General features: G+C 47.0%; 1 protein-coding gene and 1 pseudogene across 1 annotated transcript; both read left to right on the plus strand.

The window, feature by feature from the left end:
* The first annotated feature begins 1,642 nt into the window (after positions 1 to 1,642).
* Positions 1,643 to 15,362, plus strand: DUSP5 (dual specificity phosphatase 5). Its single transcript, XM_090278573.1, has 4 exons — positions 1,643 to 2,177; positions 6,898 to 7,046; positions 10,906 to 11,125; positions 13,855 to 15,362. Exons 1-4 carry the CDS (start codon positions 1,799 to 1,801, stop codon positions 14,259 to 14,261), a joined length of 1,155 nt encoding a protein of 384 aa, XP_090134699.1. The 5' UTR covers positions 1,643 to 1,798; the 3' UTR covers positions 14,262 to 15,362.
* A 5,593-nt stretch (positions 15,363 to 20,955) lies between these two features.
* Positions 20,956 to 21,312, plus strand: LOC150010628 (small ribosomal subunit protein eS24 pseudogene; annotated as a pseudogene).
* The last annotated feature ends 719 nt before the right edge of the window (positions 21,313 to 22,031 follow it).

A 22,031-nucleotide genomic window follows, 5' to 3' on the forward strand; every position in this document is an offset into this window, starting at 1 on the left:
CTGGTTAACCTCAAGTTATTTATTCTTCGAAGTTTGCCTTAATTCTTCTCTGCTATGGGAGGCTCTCTCCAGCCACCCCTCTCCCCCAAACACACACACACCTGGATGCTGTTCCACACTGACTCCAGGAACTTATGGTGGCTGCACCAGGCCTCTGCTCTAGGCTGGTGGCAGTTGGAACAGTGAGTCCTGCTTGCTTTGGTGTCCAGCACCCAATCCAGAGCCTGCCCGGCTCTGGGCTCAGATGTCTGAGGGTGGGTGGCACTGGTGACACTGGCAGAGCAGATTTCAGGGAAGGCTGGCACAGGTAACCCCCAAAGAGAAAGAAAACTCCAATATCACATCTTCAATAAGACCCCACTGGCAGGCAACACCTCTGACTGAATGCAGCTGTGACCCAAAGGCAATGCCTGCTAGTTGGTATCCAGCTGACTGCATTTGATTTCAGAATTTGATTTCTGCTTCCTTCTAAAAACCTCATTCCTCTATGACGGTAGTAGACTGGAAGCCAGGCTGTTTTCCATTAAGCAGCCCCTCCCCCCTCAAGGTAACGATGAAATTGTTCATGAACATGGGGGTGGAGACATGTTTCCCTCACAGGTATCCCTGCAGCTAGCAGAACCTGACCCAAAGCGGACCCTCAATAAATACTTGAAAGGGTGAAGCGTGTCCAGTTCCCCACGACTGAGGACGGGAAGCCTGAAGCTGCTGAGGACTGGTGGGGGCAGACAGCCTGAGATTATACTTGATCCACAGATAATCCCCCAAATCCAGAAGCCACCTGGACAGTTGGCTGGACTGAATCCGTCAACGGATGTATGTTGATGCTGGAGCTGATTTCACGACAGGTTTTCCAGGGGCCAGAGAACGGGTCCTCGAAAAACAATTATTCTAATGACTATTGGAGTGTGACAGAGAAAAGGACTGTCAATCCTTTGAGGGCAGAATCCATTTGAAAGATTAACTGCTGGCTCTTCTCTCTCCATTTTTATTAGTAGGTACTTTTATTATGAAAAATTACAAACGTACAGAAAAGTGGAGAAATGATGTAATAAACAGCCCGGTCCCCATTACCGATCTTCAACTATACCAACACAAACCTGATCCCAACTCAACTATAAACCACCCCTTGAAACAAATCCCAACTATCCTCTCATTTCACGCGTGAAGACTGGCTAGAATTTCTGATTCATCTGGGGGCACTGGCCCTGCCCAGCGCGGTGCCTGGCACGGCCCCCAGCAGGTTCCTAACCTACGTCTATGAAACTCAAAGCCCGATAGCGCAGCGCCGGCCCAGCCTCCTCCGCTTCCTCCTTTTCCCGCACAGCGTGGGTCACCTCGGCCTCGTGGCGTTCCGGACACCCCACCGGCAGTCCTCGGTGATGCGTGAGTGAGTCCCTCCGCGCGATGCCACAGAGAGCATAAGGGCGGAGCCTTCCACTTCCTCTTTCTCCGGCTGACTAACCCGCGGCGCCCTGCCCGCGCGTCCAGCCCCCGGGGGCGTGGCCACAGCCCTAAGGGGCGGGGCAACACCCATCTTCGGCCTTATATGGGCAGCCACGTCAGAGGACTCACACTCCACTTAAGACGCGGCGCTGCTGGCGGAATCCCCGGCTTCTGGGGCGGCGAGTAGCCGGGCCAGGCGCCGAACGTGCGGCGCGGGAAAGAAGAGTTGAGTGACCGTTCCGGCGCCGGGCTCGGTGGGCCGGCCGCAGCTCCGCAGGCTGCCCTCCTGTGCCTCGCTAGTGGGCACCCTGGCCGTGAGCACCTGCGCGACGCGGGGCCGCTGGGCGGCGGCATGAAGGTCACGTCGCTCGACGGGCGCCAGCTGCGCAAGATGCTCCGCAAGGAGGCGGCGACGCGCTGCGTGGTGCTGGACTGCCGGCCCTACCTGGCCTTCGCCGCGTCCAGCGTCCGCGGATCGCTCAACGTCAACCTCAACTCGGTGGTGCTGCGGCGGGCCCGCGGCGGCGCGGTGTCGGCGCGCTACGTGCTGCCCGACGAGGCGGCGCGCGCGCGGCTGCTGCAGGAGGGAGGCGGCGGCGTGGCGGCCGTGGTGGTGCTGGACCAGGGCAGCCGCCACTGGCAGAAGCTGCGCGAGGAGAGTGCCGCGCGCGTAGTGCTCACCTCCCTACTCGCCTGCCTGCCCGCTGGCCCGCGGGTCTACTTCCTCAAAGGTGAGCTTGTCGGGGCTGTCTGTTCCCTGTCACCCTTCTCCCTCCGGGGCGGTCCGGAACCCTGGGTCCCCTGCTCACGCAGAGCGCCCGCCTCGGCTCTGGAACCCGGGAAGTCTCCACTTGCCGGAGTCTGCACCCGGCCTTGACGCGCGCTCGGGAGTGTTAGCGCTTCCCCTTCCCCACCCGTGTTCCTCGAAAGCGCCTGACAGCTTGTCCCCCTGGGTGGGTGGGATGGTTACGCAGCTGGGGACGCTGCTGCTTAGTAATTTGGGGGCTGTCGGCCAGTGCTGGTCGCGGGCCCTGGTTCTGGCGGGGGCTTCGCCGGGCTCCCCGGCCGCCGGGCTCCCCGGCCGCCGGGCTGTGAGCATTTCAGATAGACCTATCTGGCGGGATCAGCAGGTCGCGACCACCCCCAGGAGCGTGGCGCCGCGGTGTCCCCATTCCTGCGGCCTGGACAATTAACATACTCTAGGCTGTGTCTTCACTGACCCCTCTTGCCTTTTTGACCCTGGCGAGTCCCTCCCCTTCCTTCCCATTTCATTTTATTGCTTTTTATTGTTTTTCTCCGGCCTCCCTTTTCCCCCTCCTAGGCCTTTCTCTAGCTTAATTTGGAGCTAACAGCCTTCTCACCCTTTTCACCTCCTCCCTCCCTCGCCCTGGGATCATCCTGGGTCTTGAGGCAAGACTTGACTGGCGAGCGAGCCAGGACCTAAGAGAGGCGGTGGAGGGCATTACGTCGCCTTTGGTTTGAGCCTCCAGAAGCTGTGCCACCAGTATGCCCATTACACCTGCTGAGGAGATGACTTCGACTTCCGGTGGAGGGTGGATGATTTAATTCTAAAAGCCAGAGCATCGATTTCTGGGTCATTTCCCATAACTGCTCCCTCCAGTCTTGTATTTGAGTCCTTTGTAACCTCAAATGTGCGGAAGTCCTAGCCCGCAGTGCAGAGTTGAGAGCTCAGATCAGGCCACGCCCCCAAACCCTGCCAATCCTAATGCCCAGACCGTAAGATGTAACAGTGATGTGGTCCAGAACTCAGGTGCAGTGAGCTGAGAGTACGGGCCCTGTTTTAAAACTTTGGAGCTTGGGGAGTTTCACACACCTCCAAGCCAGGAGATTCCTGAGGCACCAGGACAGCTCCCACCTCTGTTAGCACCCCAGTTGGTTCCTGTTAGGGAGATGACAAAGGCAGATGATGATGATAATCTTCCTCCTTCAGCCAGCCTCAGCCCTCAGGTGATGGAAGGATGCCCTCCAAGCTTGCAAAGGTTTCACACAGGGCTCCTGATTTCTCTTCCTCATGTGGTTTTTGTCTCCTGTTCTTACTTCCAACCTCCCTAGTAGCAAGAAAGATGTGTTACAGGAAACTACTCCTGGTCCTGCCTCTGCTCCCCACCCCTCTCCAGTGGGGCCATGCTGACAATTTAGAGGTTGTTGCCACAGGAAGTAGGCAGTTCTGTAGACTTATATCTCAGGAAAACTAATGTTTAAATGTTTTTAAATGAAAGAAACATCCATAGGTAAAAATTTGAATACAAAGGCCATACAATGAAAAGGGGGGCTTTTGCACACCCGTAGAACCCAGTTTTACTTTCCAGAGACAACCATCATTTCTTGTTCATCTTAAAAGGTTTTTTCCGTATCTTTAAAAAATATGATTTTGTAATTTTCTGTCCCTGTCTCTTTCACCCAAGTAGATCTTGGAAGAATTGTTTGTATAGAGCATTCATGCCTGGTTCATGTTTTATTTTTTTAAGATTTTATTTTATTTTTCAGAGAGAGGAGAAGGGAAGGAGAAAAAAAGAGAGAAAAACATCAGTGTACAATAGATTCATCAATCAGTTGCCTCTCGAACGCCCCTAACCGGGACCCGGCTCACAACCCTGGCATGTGCCCTGACTGGAAATTGAACCAGCGACCTTAAGCTTTGCAGTACAGTACGGTGCCCATCCCATTGAGCCACACCAGTCAGGGCTGGTTCACTTCTTCAACCAGTCCCCTGGTGATAGCCAATAGGTTGCTGCCAGCCTCACTATTTGAAACAGTGTGGTAGAATATATTTTTATCCAAATGTTTTTGTATGTGCATTATCATTCCGTAAATTTGGACACTTGCCTGGTTGAAAGTTACATGTATTTTAAATTTCAGTAAAAATTGCTTGATACTTCCTCTTATAACACTACTAAATTTCAAGTTGTTGCTGAAGAAAATTTTTATTTCCTTATCTAACTCATGTCCACGTGTGAGTTCAGGTTTACTCTAGAGGTATCTTAGATCTTAGGAGGACAGTGCCTTTTGCACTCCCTTAATCTATGCCCCCCCCAAGAAAAAAAAACCTACATTCAGCCATGAGTGGGTGACCAAATGGCCTTGTCAGTGCATATTTTTATGTAGTGTCCATGCACTTTGCTCTGCTTCCCTGGTTAATGTGATGGTGATCAAACACAGAACCACTCTGAAGAGGGCTGAAGCAGTTAAAAGAATTGCCAAGTTTCTTAAGTGAGGCACCAGAGAGGAATGTTCTGTCTCTCCACGCCTCTGATGGGAGTGGGTGAGAGACAGAGACCATCTAATCTGGAGGACTCCTCCTGACCCCAGCTTGAAGAGGCAGGGCCCTGTTTATCTGTCCCACAGCTACACTGAAACTCATTGTCTGCCTGTCTTATTTTGTCAACAGGCAGTCAGGCCCCAGCCTACACCCGCACCTCCTTTCTGTTCTCCTGGCAGCCAACTCTTAAGTGCTCTATTTAAAGCCAAGAGATGCGGTGGCCTGAAGGCTTCTGTTTCCCAAGCCTCCTCCTGAAGTCTGGGGGGCCCTGGGCTCCTCTTACTCCAGATTCCCATCCGATATCACTCATTTTGTCTCCTGAAACCCAAAATGTTGAGGCACAGGCATAGGAAATGATTTGCTAACTTCCTCTTCCAAGGAAGCTCTGTCGCTGTAAGTCTGGCTTCTCTGCCTCCTAGGAGGGAAGGGGGCCAGGGACTATGGTTGTAGGGGAGGGGTACACTAAGCCACAAATACCTACTTCCATCCCCCTCTGGCATGGCCTCTTGTCATCATGATCAGAATCACAGTCATTGTGGAGGACCAGAAGCTCATCTGGCAGGCCCAGTGGGCTATTTGGGGGAGATTTGGGTGTACTAAATGGGGGTGGGGACAGTTCCAGCAAGCCGAGAGGAAGCAGTAATGGCGAGATGACTCATTCGAGGAATTGGCTGCTGGGAGGGAGCTGGAGATTGCCATGTAACCCATTAATCATTTGTCTACTGCTGGGGTCTTAAAGAACCACCATGTGCTCCATCCAGTGTGGGGCTATCACACCACCAAAAGACAAAAGGAGAAGGGAAGCTTTTGGAAAATACGTGGCCTCAGAATGCATATTGTTAATTGATTTGACACCCAAGTGCATAATCTGGGCCAGAAAAAGACAAGAAGCTGCTTTTTTGGAGACTAAGAATTGCCTTTGGTCCCTCTGGATTGGAAGCAAAGGGTTTTCCCAAGCAAGGTCACCTGTTCACCCAGCACCCCTCAGCATTCTGAAGCTTCAGAGGCCAGGTTTTTACTTAGTTCTTCCCTACTGAGTGTACTGAGCCTGAAAAGGCTTATTTATACATATACACACTCACTTTTTACCTTACGAGGTCCATTTGGAGAAGTTTAAATGTAATGAGAATTTTTACAGAATTGTGCTCTGTCTGGTGTGGCTCAGTGGATTGAACACTGGCCTGTGCACTGAAAGGTCACCCGTTTGGTTCCTATCAGAGCACATGCCTGGGCTGTGGGCCAGGTCCCTGGTTGGGGGCATGCGAGAGGCAACTGAAAGATGAATCTCTTGCGCATTGATGTTTCTCTCTCTCCTTCCCTTCCCCTCTCTCTAAAAATAAATAAAATCTTTTTTTTTTTTAAGAATTTTTACAGAATTATACCTGTTAGTACAGTATTTGACTAATCTGTTTGGGGGTATGTGGGGGACAGAAGGCTCAGGAGGGAAGGGTAATAAGGGAATTTAAAGGGAGGGTAGGTGTTAATCAAGGAAGTTTTTCCTTATTGGGGCTGTGATTTAAGTTCAGAAGGCCCCATTCCTCCAGTTTGGTTTGGAAGGGACTAGCCTGGATTGATTACTCTAAATTGGAGCTATGGAGAAAATTGTCAGCAGTGTTCTTAGCTCTTTTATTGCCCTGAGTTTAAACCTCATATTAGCCTCCATTCTCTTATGAATGGAGGAGATTTCCTCTATTATCCCATTTAGAAGGTGGCTGGGGATGAAATAGACCAGTTTAGGAATCTTTCTTTTCTTGAAAATTAATGAAATTCTGCATAATCACACCTGCATTTTAGATAAACAAGAGACAGAATAGCTTTTGTTTTCTGGAGGGATTTGGTTAATATTTGCCAGATGTCAGCTACATTTCCTTTCACAGTTTAAGCTGCTTCTGATAGACACAAAAAGTTAATTATTGCCTCTGTGACCTATCGCTTTTTAGAAGAGTGTGCTTGTATCTGTGTGTGTGTAGAGCGCATTTATATTCTATAAAACTGTTAGCTGATTTGGCTCAATTTTTGTTTTTTTCATATGACCAAAATCTATATTAGCCTAATGTTTTTTTACTACTTCACACTCAGGGTATTGATTAATTGTGGGCATTTTCTGACAGCCTGAGAAATCAATGCTTATGTCTCTCTCTCTCCTTTTTTTTTTTTTTTTTTTTTTGTAGGGGGATATGAGACTTTCTACTCGGAATATCCTGAGTGTTGCGTAGATGTAAAACCCATTTCACAAGAGAAGCTTGAAACTGAGACAGCCCTCATCAGCCAGTGTGGGAAACCAGTGCTCAGCATCAGCTACAGGCCAGCTTATGACCAGGTACGTGGGGAGGAAGTGCTGTCTCTGCTCCTGGCCCCCATTCCTTCCTCGGCACCCTGACTCTTCCTCTCCCAGCTCAGCAACCTCAGTTGCTTCTTTTGTGGATCAGGGTTTTGGCAGAGACTCTAGCTTTAGAGAGGGCCTCTGTTGCTTGCCAACTTGAGTTTCCATCCAAGAGTAAATGGGCTTCCTTCCAGCAAACAAGCTGACAAGAGCAAATGAGCCACAGGATGCTTGACAGCTTCTGGAGAAAAGAGGAAGTGAACAATGTATTATTATTAGCTGGCCTGGGAGGTGCAGAGAAGCTCCGAAATATTGGTTTAGGTTTCCCTGAAAATGTTTCAGAGCCGACTTTCAGGCTTCCTGTGTCGATCTTCTTTGTAATGGTTCATGCTCTGCAGTTGCTGCACACCAACCCAGTATGTCAAAGTGTGTCTTACGGGTATTTTTTAACTGAAATGAGGTGGGGGCGGGGGGAGGTAGAAGGATGGTTGTAGAAAAACTGTGGTTTGAATGTCTAAGCGGACGTGTCTAAGGGTTTCTGTTGCTTATAATTCCATACATTCTGGAGCCAGAGGAGATGGAGAGGTACCAGAGGATTGCATGTTTCTACAAATGTGTGTGTGTGTTTTCCCTTCAAAAATTGTACTTTGTGACAGCTCAAGAGAGGAGGCATAATGTAGAAGGGAGGAGGGTGAGGAAGGAACCCAAATCTGGCAGAAACCGGAGATCAAAACCCACCTTCCACTTTACAGAGAGAAAATACTGTTCCATGGCTGGAGAGATGATGGATTTGCCAAGAATTCCGCAGCTGGGTCCATGGCAATATAGACCCAGAACCCTGTTCTCTTAACTCCCCTCTCTGGTTCTTTTCAGGACCTCATTCTGTTTCCCCACATCTTCTTTTGGAAAAGGGCTGTTCTCTTCTAAGCACCTAACTTGTTGGGAGGAGCTTTTCAACCCCCCTCCCCTCCCCCAAATAACATATCCAAAATCATAAGAAGAAAGATTTCTAGATGCTACCTAAAAATGCCAGCTGCCTGCCATGAGCAGAGAGAGTTCTGGGAATAAATTCCAAATAAAGCCAGGTGACCTTTCCTTGAATGGGATCGTAGGTCAGGAAGCCTATTAGCTTGGCAAGGTGCCAGGGTTTATATTTTGTTTGTTTTCCCTTATTAAAAATAAACTATGAACCCTCAGCTTACAAGCCATGGGCATCCGGCTTAGCTGTATTTCTATTTTTGTTTGTTGTTTGGGTTGTGTTTTCTCCCTTGTTTCTCCGAAAATGAAAGAGAAACAAGAATTGACAGGATGTTGTAAAAACGCTGCAGACCTTTGGCCGAGAGGGAGGACTGGGGAGGCCCTGCTATGTCTCCTGGGTTTGTCTGGGGAACCCCCTAGCAACACTTCTTAGAAGCCAGGCGAGGCTGTGTTAACTTTGGGGTTTCTGAAGGCCCTTGGCTTCTTCCTCTTGCGTCTAAACAGAAGATTCAGAAAAGGAAAGAAACGTGGTTTCAGGGGTGTGTTGGGCTAAGCTCCAGAAGAAATTGGATAGGGTCCCGGGCCTGGTGTATCAGCATTTTCCAGGCACTAAAGTGAGGATGAGATCTCCCTAGGTAGATCTAACTAAAGTGGTAAGCCCAGGGGCCAGCCATAGTAAGTCCTAATAAAAGTAGTGGTTGTTACTGTTATTCCTTTTTGCAAAATCATCTCTAACAGTGATGTTGAACCATTTTCATCTCTTGGCACCCATAAACTAATTACTAAAATTCTGTGCCATACCAAAAAATATATTTTTCACTAATCTGACAAAAAAGGTATAATTTTGATTGAGTTACAAATAATAATAATAGTAGTAAATATTACCTACTTTTTTTGTTCCAAAGTGATTTTTTAAAAATTTAGGAGGCCCCCTGGCTGGTGTGACTCAGTGAATTGAGCACCGGCCTGCAAACTGAAAGGTCACTGGTTCAATTCCCGGCCAGGGTACATGCTGGATTGCGGGCCAGGTCCCCAGCTGGGGATGTGCGAGAGGCAACCAGTCTATGTTTATCGATGTTTCTCTCCCTCTCTCCCTTTCTTCCATTCTCTAAAAATAAATAAAAACAAAATCTTTAAAAAATAAATGAATAATTCAGGTGCCTGTATTTGTATATAAGGATTCCTGGTACCAAGAATTAACCATTCAAACTTTATTATGCGATGTGGCCAATACGATGCAATTTTATTACATGACCTGTGTACTTGTGGTTCAAGGCAGGGCATTCATACCAGCCAGCTATTGTTGTGTTGGCTGTTGTCATTTTATTTGACAATCTTAAGGGAGCAGAGGTCAGTGCCCCTGACTAAATGTCAGGTATTGCGTGTTTTAAAAATTCCTGTGGCACACTGGTTGAAAATCGCTGCTCTGAAACTTTCTTCCAAGTGGCCAAACTGGTCTTTGCTTAAACACTTGACTTCTCAGGAAAGAAAAAGCAAACACCACATGCAGGGTAATTTGAGGATTGCCTGCTGCTGGCCCTTGTCCCATGCCCCTTTTCCTATTATGGGTCTGGCAGAGTTTTCATTCTACTCTTATTCCAGGACAGGAAATGGAAAAGGGGAAATGGATGGATGATATGGAAAAGGCTCCCAAAGACATAGCCACTGTCCTTCCAGCCCATTGTTTTCCTCTAAATCTCCAGGGGCCTCCGTTGTTCCAGCTGTCACTGTTCATTCCTTCTTTTTCTTTCTTTCTTTCTTTTTCACCGTTCCTTCCTTCCTTCCTTTCTTCCTTCCTTCCTTCCTTCCTTCCTTCCTTCCTTCCTTAAGGCTGAGAGTATTTATTTATCTATGTGTCTGGGAGGTTGGCCCCTAAACTTAAATATCCAGCTAGAGCCATGGCTGTGGATGGGTGCAAGAATGGGTCCTAGAGCCCTTGTCTAGTGCAGTGGAACCCAGTGACCAGAGGTGGGGTACCCCCGAGCCAGCAGCTGCTGACAGCAACAGAAAGAATAAAGGAGATGGGAGTCCTGGAAATGTTAAGACTGCCAGAGTCTGACCAGCTAGTAGTACTTTTCAGCTTTGTCTTGGGGTGGGTGGTCTCTGGTTCCAGTGGGGATCCTCATTAACCAGCAACCTGGGATGTGGGTGGTCTCCCAAAAGGTGGAGAATGTAAACCTCTCTCACCAAAACCTTCTGCCCGCATGAAGAAGATCAGGAGTGGGAGAAGCCCAAGCCCCTCTGCTCCTGGCCTAACAGCTTTTCTTTGTTTGAGGATTCTGGATAGAGCCTGGGTTTTTTCACTTCTAATGAGCATGCTTTTTAGAGGGAGAGGGAGCACATTTTACACCTCCAAAAACGGATGCATCTTATGATCGATAATGTGCTAGGTTTGATGAAATACACTATATAAAATGTCGGGATTGTGAAGGGGAGAGCTCACCTTGTGGAACCCTTCTCCATCAAATCTAGAAAGAAACTGAGGCTGCCCCCAAGTTGAAGGGCTTGCCCTGGTGCGCTCAGGTCAGCTAAAACGTTAACACAGGCATCTCCGTTTCCCGCATCACACCCCACTGCTCCTCGTTTTTGTCAGCACAGGAAGGCTCCTGACACTTCCTACCTCCTTGATATGTGTAAGAAAATGGAAATCTTTGCTGTCACTGAGTCACTGGCAGTAATGTAGGGTAGAGAGTCAGCTGGGAGGGAGGCTGTGCCCACACTCTTGGTTGAGTGGCCTTGACTCTGAACTCTCTCTACCTGGAAACCAGGAAGGGGAACCTCCCACCTTAAAACAAATAAGTCAGGGTTGTTTTGTTTCCTCTCCCAAGTGAGCTGGCTAATCCAATATTTCCTGCTTGTCCTCTGCCCCTGCTTCCAGGGCGGCCCAGTTGAAATCCTTCCGTTCCTCTACCTTGGAAGTGCCTACCACGCATCCAAGTGCGAGTTCCTCGCCAACCTGCACATCACGGCCCTGCTGAATGTCTCACGGCGGACCTCCGAGGCCTGCGTGAGCCACCTGCACTACAAATGGATCCCTGTGGAAGACAGCCACACAGCTGACATTAGCTCCCACTTTCAAGAAGCAATAGACTTCATTGGTAGGTTCAGCCATTCCCCCTCAGCTGTTCTGGGCACCTCGTAGGGACACAAGTCCTTGGATTTTGATGGTGGCCACCTTCGCAGAGAAGAAAAATGTCTTCTAGATGCAGCCACCAAGAGTTGAGATGCAGCCTCCCAAAAGGCAGAGGAAAAACTGAGTTACTATTAATAGCAGCTTTAATTTGCAAGATAAATTAATACAATTTTTATGGCAATACTCATTGCCGCTCTTGTTATGGTTTCTAGCTGGGCAGGAAGTACAGCGCATCCATGTGAAATCTCCATGCAAGGGAAGCAAGGGAGAGAGAGAATCATCCTCTCCGTGCTTCTACGTAGGTTGGGATATTTTTAAAAGCAAACAGAAGGATTGAGAGAGCACTACTTACGCACGAAGCCCCAAGGGCCCCAGCAGTGTTCCACAATTTTTAGAAGACTGCTTTGGGGGCAATTTGTTTTGCATTTCCAGCTAATTTTGGATTATAGATAACACTTGAGTCAAGTTCCATGCTTCGTGCACAGAAAAGTTGGCATCTTTTGCATCCTTTCTCTATTCCGTGAATCAGTTACCATTTACTCTGTTGTGTAGGCCTGGTAACCTCCGTTCCCTCTGCCTGTTCCCTCGGGCCTTGGATTTTCAGCTCCTCTGTGTAGCTTGATTGTTCTCCCATTTGACAGCTTCTCTTTCCCCCACCCTTCTCCGTGGAGGCTGGGTTGACTTCTTTTCTGTCTAAAATTTGCAAGCACCACTCCTCAACCTTATGTAGTCTTGCCTTCCTTTCTAGAGCCCTTTCGCTTGAACATGCGTAGTTGTTGCAGCTGAGATGTGATTTTCCTGTATCTTGTTCTGAAGGATCTTGGAGAGGAAAAAGCATTTATTGGGCACAGCAATACTTACTGCAGGTAGCAATTAAAGAGCCCCCTTCAGCCACAAGCTGGCCTTCTCTGATCATCATACATGACTTCTGCTCCATGGGAGATTATTGAAAAACTCAGCAGAGGCAAAAGGGCAAGCCTGTCTTCCTTGTCCCTGAGCCTCTCGGCCGAGATGGTCCCTTTGGAGCCTCAGAGAGGCAGCCTAAATGATGGGTTGGGGATGGGAAAGCCTTGACTTGTTCTCCCTGTCCCTGGGAGTACCTTGCTCTTCTCAGCCTGATAGCTACTCAGTGAGGTCATGAAACCCGCCCCCATCCATTTCTCAGAAGGCTCCCTGCGCATCCTGTGTGTGTATTGTGTCTCAGGACACAACTGCACACACCCACGGTGTTTTGAAAGCACAGGCTGCTTTTCCCCAGTGTCCTTGCCCTGCTGATGGAAGGAGGGACTGAGGCTGAGCCATGCCCTGACCCCTTCCAAGGGAAAGGACACAGGAGGGCCACATACAAGGCAAGCCCTGAGGGGTAGAGTGGGATCCAGAAGCAGTGTGCTCTAAGCCTTTTGCTTTTTTGGATGTACCATTGGGCCAGTTAAATGCGAGATTATGGGGAGGTCAAGAAAGGAGCAAAGGGAAAGGAGAGTCACGACCCTGTAATTCTAGGGGCTTGGGGTCCCCTTTGAATGAATTTACAGGGCCTTTTTTTTTTCTTTTGAGTAAGACACTGAATTGGGGGCACCGCTAATGAGCTACAGGGGGGTATCTTTCAATGGGGAAACTCCAGGGTTCCTCCCTGACTCCTCAGACACTTGATCTCTTAGATCTTGCAGATTCATTTGCAAACTCCTTGAACTTGAGATGGGTGAGAGGGCTGACTTTGTATTTGCCCTTCAAAATCTTAAAGGTTTTTCATACCATGGCTTTATATAGTGCCACATACATCTAACTTCCTGTGATGTAATTGTTTCTTCAGTAGCAAGAGGGGGACTTGGAAAGACTGCATTTTGTGGTTTTTATTTTTATTTGATGTGTATTATGTTTAACCTTTTACCCCTTCCCAGTTTTAACAGTTGTAGCTCTTTTGGGGGCAGGAGTGGAACAGAAAAGAAGGGCTCCCTCCCTTTTGACGTACTGAGCTAAAGAATGCTAACTGATGGTGGTAGCTTTATAGCAGTGACTCCCATTGTTGTGCAAGATGGAGTTTGTGAAAGCCATTTATATCCTCTGTCTAGTCAGTGTCACTTAGGCAGGGCTGTCATTAGTGGCAATACACTACATATTGTATGTTTGGTAGTGGGAACCCTGGGAGCTAGGCCAAGCGTCCCGCCCTGGCACAGCCAAACAGGGTGCTTGGGGAGGCCAGAAAGCATCTACCAAGATGGGGAGTAGGTCATCACCATTACACTCAGACCCCAAGAGGCAGGAATTGCATCTCTTAAGTCAGTCTTTGAACCTGGGATCCTCTCAGGAAAATGCACATACCCGATGAAAATTTGCATGTAGCTTCAGGGCTTTTCCAATGCCCTCGTGAAACCCACCCATGTTAAGATGGCATCCCCAGGAAGGGATTACTCCAGGTCTAGAACCTTCGGTGGTAGAATCTGTGCAAGTATCCTGGAACAGTGGGAAGCAGCTCTAAGGATCAGAAAGGTCATACATGGGGAAAGACATTGGTGGGACCCCAAAAGCTCTGTCCTCACTTGCGGGGGTTAAAGACTGGCAGAAGCCTGCTGTAGGACCACAGCTGTTGAGCAGGCATGACAGTTCAACAACTACGGCACTTCTGTGTTTAATTCTTGTGTTCAGCATCGCTTTTGGGTTCTAATCCCAACTCCCATTCTCTTTTCTTCTTTCCAGACTGTGTCAGGGAAAAGGGAGGCAAGGTCCTGGTCCACTGTGAGGCTGGGATCTCCCGGTCACCCACCATCTGCATGGCTTACCTCATGAAGACCAGGCAGTTTCGCCTGAAAGATGCCTTCGATTACATCAAGCAGAGGAGGAGTGTGGTCTCACCCAACTTTGGCTTCATGGGCCAGCTCCTGCAGTACGAATCTGAGATCCTGCCTTCCACACCCACCCCTCAGGCTCCCACCCTCCAAGGGGAGGCAGCCAGCTCTTCATTCATAGCCCATTTGCAGACACTGAGCCCTGAAGGGCAGGCCTCCTACTGCACATTCCCTACCTCGGTGCTGGCACCAGTGACCACCCACTCAACAGTCTCAGAGCTCAGCAGGGGCCCCATGGCCACCGCCACATCCTGCTAAAACTGGATGGAGGAACCTACCCAGCCCCAAGAACAACTGTGATTTTGTTTTGTAAACTTGTGGACATTTCACACCTGTGCAATACTGAAGACCCCCTTCTGTCCCACTGCCCTAGTGGGTTAGCGAGGGGTCACCAGGCTTGCAAACGAACTTCAGACTGACCTCGGGGATAGGTTCTCGGGAACCGAAGGAAGGCCAAGCCATCATGCAAGCACAGCCCGTGCTGACTACTGTACTTCCAGATCCCCTGCCCTCTCAGGACTGCCCAGTCCTGGCACCTCAAACTTCGCCTTTTCATTTCAAGCATAAGGCAATAAACACCTGCAACAACCTGGGAGAAAACAGTTGCTAGACCGGAAGAAAAGGCAGTTATTAAGCCAATTCGTTCTGAAGGAAGCACAATTTCCACCTTACTTTTTTTATAACTTCAACAGTCTCCGTATCTGTCTCTGTCTCTTCAGGAAATACCTGATCATCTAGTCAGGAAAGTAACCCTACAGGGTTTGTAGGGACCCAATATATATATATGCTGATTTGAACCCTCGTATCTGTTTGAGATTCCCTCTTGGGTCCCATGCCATGGAGACAGTTTATTGAAGTAGCAAGACGTTGACATTTCTGGATTGCTTTTTCACCGTGGGTTCTTCCCCGACTTTGGACTTTGGCATGACTTCTACTCATACTTGAACCTTTCTCCTTCACCTCTACTCAAAGCAACTCTTGTGTCATTTTGAAGAGAGTTTTTCGACCACAGACCAAAAAGCACCTGTTTGAGGTGGTGGCGGTGGGTGCCAGGAGAAGAAGGGTACCTGCTGTCTGGGTCAGTGTCATTGACAGTCTTTTCCCCAGCTTGCTGTGCTTATATGTTCTTGTCTCGTCTCTGTGACACTCGTTTCTTTCCCTACCGGTGAGGGTTGCCTTCAAGCTGTTGACTTCTAGCATTTGCAGATTTCGCAGTGTGGTACTACTTTTTTTTGTCTGTAGGTTATTTCTCCAGGGGAAAAGGCAATAATTTCTTAAAATCCATACAAATGTGAAGAGAAGCAGTATGTTACTGGTTGTTGTCATTGTTTTTTATAGTGTAAAATAAAAATAGTTTAAAAAAGCACGTCTCTATGTTGGTGAATTGGGGTAAGAGACAAATAAATACATTTAGGGGGAAAGCAGCCTCCTTCACTGGGTGTTCTTTCCAACGGAACTCTAAGGTGATGGTGGTGGATTGCAGCCACATGCGTGAGGCTGTGCACCTGCTCATGAGCTAGTGCCTTAACAATACAGAACATAAATGCATTCCAACTGAGAAGCTTCCCTAAGCTAACTTCAAAGAGAAGTCCTTGCATGCAGGCCACACAGGGAGATGGCCAGTACATCTGCTCAACTCTCTGCTCTTCACTCCCATGAGTTCGGGCTAGGAGTTGACTTGAACCTCAGATTTTTCATCTATAAAATGAGTGAACTGAGCTGGGTGATCCCAAAAGTCTTAAAACTTGAGGTTCTGGATTCCAGCAAAACTGAGCACCATGCTTGTGGTCGACCTTTTCCTTCCAGCGCCTGGTACATGGCACACTCAGAAAAGGCTGGAAAAATGGCCAAGGAGTGCAGAAGTAATCTAGGTGAAGGTTCACTTTAAGTGCCTGTGCCCCAACCCCCACCCCATTTTACCCTTGGAACTAATCCTACCAGGTAATTAGGAGTTCCTAGGTAAACCCCTCAATAAGTGGGGTTTAAGTCCAAGGCAGCAATGACTTGCCTTCTGAGTAATTTCCTTTGTATTAGTGTCTCCCTACAGCTGGCTATACCTCCACTCCAGTCTCGGTCTAACTTTGGGGCCTATTTCCTAATCAGAGGGATCAGAAAACTGGGACTTATGCCACCCCAGTCAGCTGGTGCCTGACATGAGGATTCTGACCATACCCCTAGATACTGGGGGGCCCAAAGAGGCCTCCAGCTCCCCCAGCAGGCACCGTGTCAGCAAATACCAGGATGGCGCCCAAGCCCGGGGTAGCCCACCTCTTGCTAAACATCTTAACCTCAAAGGGTTGGCCTGAGGCCTTGTTCTCCACATGCCTTTTCCCTAGTTTGTTTGGAAAGCCCTCAGATAAGAGTGCCACTCAGACTGAGACGATGGCATTTCCTTTAGCCCATGCCCCTCAGCTGCATAATCCAAGCAGGGCTTCCATGGGAGGAAAGTGAAGAACACTAAAAAGAGAGGGGAAGTCCTGGATTCCAGCCCTCACACACCCCTAACTCCAGGGCTTTGGAGCTAATCTCCAGCCTCTCTGGACCAAACTTCTCCAGGGCTTGGTCTAGCTGGTGCTTGAGGTCTCTCCTCAGTCTCATTTGTCTGAGCCTGTGCCCAGCCTAGTGACATGTCGGGGAAGCCTGCCCACTGTTTGGGCCTGTCCAGGTGCTAAGTGGTGGGAGGGGCCTCAAGCAGGGAGAGCCAGGGAGTGGGAAGCTGGGTGCATGCTGGTGTGATGTGCTAAGATGCATCCCACTTGCTGACATTTGCTTTATTGCATTAAAGTCTTTCTCTGAAGGGTGAGTAAGTCCTCTAAATCAGGCCTGTGAGGATTACTCATAAGCCAGTGAGTCACTAGAGGGTAAGCAAAGTGAAGCCCCGCAGCTGGGGATGGCTCTCTAACTCTCACTCCCTGAGCAGTCTCCTCATCAATTACAGCTGCATTTTGGCCAAGACCAACTTTGCACTGGCTCCCAGTGCTGGCTGGGGAATTAAAGTTGGTGTTTCCCAGCCTCTTCATTCTCAGGGTTTGAAGGAACACCTCTGTTGGCCTCCAGCAACGTTTCTGGTAGAGATGTGTCTGGGAGAAAAGAGGTGTTAGGTCCCCCCTATTCTGTTCTCTCAGGTCCACCCTACCATCTGAACTGGGCCTGACAGGGGCAAGCTATGTATGAGCAGCCTCACACCAATGTGCTGGTAAGGGCTCTGGGTGCTCATGGGTCTCCTTTGTGTGAGGCCTGGGAAAAATGCCCCCAGATCTCAATACCCTGCAAGGCTGTATGCATCTCTGAATAGGTGGTGTGTCTTCTGAACACCATAAAGCTCATGACTGCCCTTTTCCCTCTGCTCACGCCACTAAGCAGCTCAGAACCAAATTTTTAGCCTACCTCTGGCAATTTAATAGGACCTTATACCTTAAGGTTATGTCTTATACCTCACTCTTCAACTAAATAACTCCTATTGGTCCTTCATATGTCAATTCAAACTTCACTTCTTCAAGAAAGCCCGTTCAAATACACGGACTAGGTTAGATGTCTCCATTCTCTCTCTCATGGCTCCCTATCTATATTTTTCTTTTTTGTATTTCACCAAAGCTTAAATATTATTCATTAATCTGATTATTTTATCAATGCATCTTCTACAGACCAGAAATACCAGGAGGCACAGATTGCATTTCAAGAGGGACCCATCACAGATCCTGATGTATAGTAGGTGTTCAATAAATATTGGTCATGTGAAGGAGTGAATGAATGACAAATGAGGAATGGAAAGCTGTCCAAACCAGAAGCTGCTCTCCAGCCCTCTCCAAGCCCATACTACCCCCTGCGTATGAGCATCATTTACCCTGTGCCCATTGCCAGCTTCTCCTCAGTCCTGGGGAAAACAGGTTTTCTAGATTTAATTACTGCTACCCTTTGGTCAGAGTTCATGTCACCACACCACCTCATTCGTCATTAGTCAGCCCTATGGGTGGGCTGCCATTGGATCAGGTGTCCACCCTAGGACCAATCAGTTTCCTCTTAAGTTCAGAGACCTGCCTAGCTACTTATTTATAGCAGCAGGTCAGATCCCTTTCTGTGCACACATGCACCCTGTCCACTTACAAAGTTCACAGAAAGGAAGAAGTCACTAGGTGGGAGCTTAAAATAGACCCTTGAAGCATCTGTACACTTTTCATTCTAAGTTTCACCAACAGCCAGGAGAAAATGTGCTGCTCAAGAGGAACACACCTCCCAGATAGTGAAGCTTCCGATATATCTATGTGGTAGGGAAATGAAAAAAATTACATTCAGCCTTCAAGGAAAGAACAGTAGACTTAGAATTGGGACACATAGGTGCCAGACCCCAGGGAACCTGACTGCGTAAGGACCTTTAATAAGATCCTCAGAAAAGCACATATAGACAGGCTATGTGCTGGGTGCTTTGCATATGTTCTCTCATTTAAAACCCACAAACTCCTATAGGATGGATATTGTTAGCCTTGTTTACCGGTGAGAAAACTAGGAGGTTATACACCCAGCCCAAGGCTGAGCAGCTACAGCCTGTGAATGTCAAAGCCAAGGTATCCAACTTGCACTGGGCTCCCAAGGACATACTCTCTTCCTACACTGCACTGTTTCCCAGAAAAGGAGATTCAAAAGCTTCTCAGTTATATGTCTTCATGTCTATATACCTTAAATATGGTTATGAAATCTTTTTGGAGTGGGATTTCAAGTGATCTCATTGTCATGTTCATGATCTCATTGTTCATTAACTTTTCAAAACCTCTTCCAAGATTATTAAATTTAGACTTGAGAGTTGAATTTCAAGTGGGATGTGGACAAACTAGTGTGTTTACAAATATTGGGCAATTAAGGGATTGAGACTATGTTATATGACACCTGGAAGGCAAAGCCAATGATGTGTCTAACTGAAGTTGTATAGTGTAGTGTCTAGGAACTCGGGCTGGAGTTTCAAAACCCTGAGTTTGAATTCTGGCTTTGCTGCTTGTTAGCTGTGTGGACTTAGACAAATTACTTCGTCTCCCTAAACCTCTAAGTTATTATCCATTAAACGCGGATACTAATTGAATCTACCTTGTGGGTACAGTTTTGAAAAGTAAATGTGATGAGAAATAATTGCCTAGTATAAGGTTAAAGACATAATAAGTCCTCAATGAATAGCGGTCATGATTATTAATTACAATAATTGCAGCACTGAGCTACCCACTGCTGCTAGTGTTGGGCAGACAGAAGTGGGGTTTCTATAGGAAAGGCTGTGGCGGAGAGGACTCGGGCCTGAGGGCCTTTGCACACACCCCTCCCTCTGCCTCATCCCTCCCTTCTTCACTTGCTCATTTATGGGCCTCCTTAGACCCTCACTCATGATTTCGCTTCCTCAGGAAAGCCTTCTCAGATTTCGGGATCCTATTTTCAGTGTTCTCCTGACATCTATACCTTCCTTTCAGAGCGCTATCACAGTGGGAATTAATGGTGCTCATAATTTTTAAAGATCGGTTTTATTTAAATATAATTTACGTAGTATAACATTCACTCGTTTTAATTTTCATTAAATGAGTTTTAACAAATGTACATATTCACTGATGTAACTACCACCACCATCAAGATATTAACTATTTTATTTACCCCCCCTCAAATTTCCTTGTGTCCCTTTGCATTCACTCCTTTTTGCCCACCCCAGCCTCTGACAATTTAATTGTGCCTTTTCTAGAATTTCATATAAATGGGATTATACAGGATGTAGGTTTTGAGTCTGGATTATTTCATTTAGCATAATGCATTTGAGATTCATCCATACTGTCATGAGTACTAATCATACCTTTTTCTTATTGTAATAATATTGCATGATATGGATATGCCCATATTTATCAGTTTACCCATTGATGGACATTTGGGTTGTTTCCAGCTTTGAGATCTTATGGATAAAGCTGCTATGGACACTCCTGAATATATTTCTGAACATATGGTAAGTGTATATTTAACTTTGTAAGAGACTGCCAAACGATTTTTTTTCTTCTTTTTTATTGGGGGGGGGCGTGGGGGGAAGGAGGAAAGACACATGACCGCAGATGGGGCGGACCCACTTTCGGCCCAGCCCACCTGGGATAGGGACCGGGGCCCGTGCCCACCGCCCTCTTTCCCCCATTTCCCCGTCCCAGCCCACAGGACCGGAGTCCCCCAGTGGGGTTAGGGGCGGGAAACTGCCAAACTATTTTTTAAAGTTGGTTATAACATTTTGCATTCCCACCGTTAATGAAGAAGAGTTCTAGTTGCTCCGTATCCTTGCTCATACTTGGTGTTGTTCATCTTCTTTTGAATTAAGCCACTCTAGTAGTATGTAGTGATGCCTCATCGGATTTTTAAGTTTGCATTTCCATGATTACTAATAATGTGGAAAATAATTTCATGTATCGGGTTGGCCAAAAAGCTCTAGTAGCATTTAGTTGTCTTTAACTTCATTTGAAACAATTTTATTAGATTGTATTGTGACAGTGGTCATATCAGCGTGTGTTTAAAAAAAAATCAAAATTGATGAATTTTTGTGTAACCATTTTAATATTGAAGATGGAAGAAAATAAGCAATATTTTTGGCATATTATGCTTTATTATTTCAAGAAAGGTAAAAACACAACTGAAATGCAAAAAAAGATTTGGGCAGCGTGTGGAGAAGGTGCTGTGACCTATCAAACATGTCAAAAGTGGTTTGCGAAGTGTTGTGCTGGAGATTTCTTGCTGAATGATGCTCCATGGTTGGGCAGACCAGTTGAAGTTGATAGCAATCAAATCGAGACATTAATTGAGAACAATCAACGTGATACCATGTGGGAGATAGCTGACATACTCAATATATCCAAATCAAACATTGAAAATTATTTACACTAGCCTTTCCTCCCTTGCTGCTTGAAGATTAGCCACTATCACGAACGATACAGTGACCATCCAGCCCAGAAAGTTCATGACCAACAGACTACTTCAGCGGAATATAATGGTCATTGACTTCCTTCACCCTGGCAAGGAAACGGTACCCAATACAGAAATTCGGGAAAAACTAGCCAATATGAACAAGACGACAGCAGATGTCATCTTTGTGTTTGGATTCAGAACCCATTCTGGTGGTGGCAGGACAACTGCCATTGGCATGATTTATGATTCCTTGGATTATGCAAAGAAAAATGAACCTAAACGTAGACTCGCAAGACATGGACTATATGAGAAGAAGACCTCAAGAACACAGAGAAAGGGAGGCAAAAACAGAATGAGGAAACTCAGGAGGACTGCAAAGACCAATGTTGGTGCTGGCAAAAAATGAACTGGAGATTGGACAACAGAAGGAGTAAAGATTCTTCAGTGACTTTATCTGTGGTGATTACACAGATTTTTCATGAGAGGACTAATAATCTAAGAACTTTTAAAAAGAAAAAGAAAATTATTTACACCAGCTTGGTTATGTTAATCACTTTGATGTTTGGATTCCACATAAATTAAGCAAAAAAAAAAAAAAAAAAAAAAAGAAAAAGCCATTTTGACTGTATTTCCACATATGATTCTCTACTTAAACATAATGAAAACGTTCCATTTTTAAAACAAATTGTGATGGGCAATGAAAAGTGGATATTTTGCAATAACGTGGAAAGGAAGAGATCGTGGGACAAGCAAAATGAACCACCACCAACCACACCAAAGGCCAGGCTACATCCAAATGTTGTGTAAATGGTGGGATTGGAAGGGAGTCCTCTATTATGAGCTCCTTCTGGAAAATCAAACAATTAATTCCTAGTACTGGTCCCAATTAGAGCAACTGAAAACAGCACTCAACAAAAAGTGTCCAAAATTAGGCAACAGAAAACGCATAGTCTGCCATCAAGATAACGCAAGACCACATGTTTCTTTGATGACCAGGCAAAAACTGTTACTGCTTGGCTGGGAAGTTCTGATTCATCTGCCATTTTCACCAGACATCGCGCCCTCGGGCTTTCATTTGTTTCAGTCTTTACAAAATTCTCTTAATGGAAAAAATTTCAATTCCCT

The sequence above is a fragment of the Furipterus horrens genome, unplaced genomic scaffold, assembly GCF_987537825.1.
Source record: "Furipterus horrens unplaced genomic scaffold, mFurHor1.1.pri manual_scaffold_5, whole genome shotgun sequence".
Taxonomy (NCBI): Eukaryota; Metazoa; Chordata; class Mammalia; order Chiroptera; family Furipteridae; genus Furipterus; species Furipterus horrens.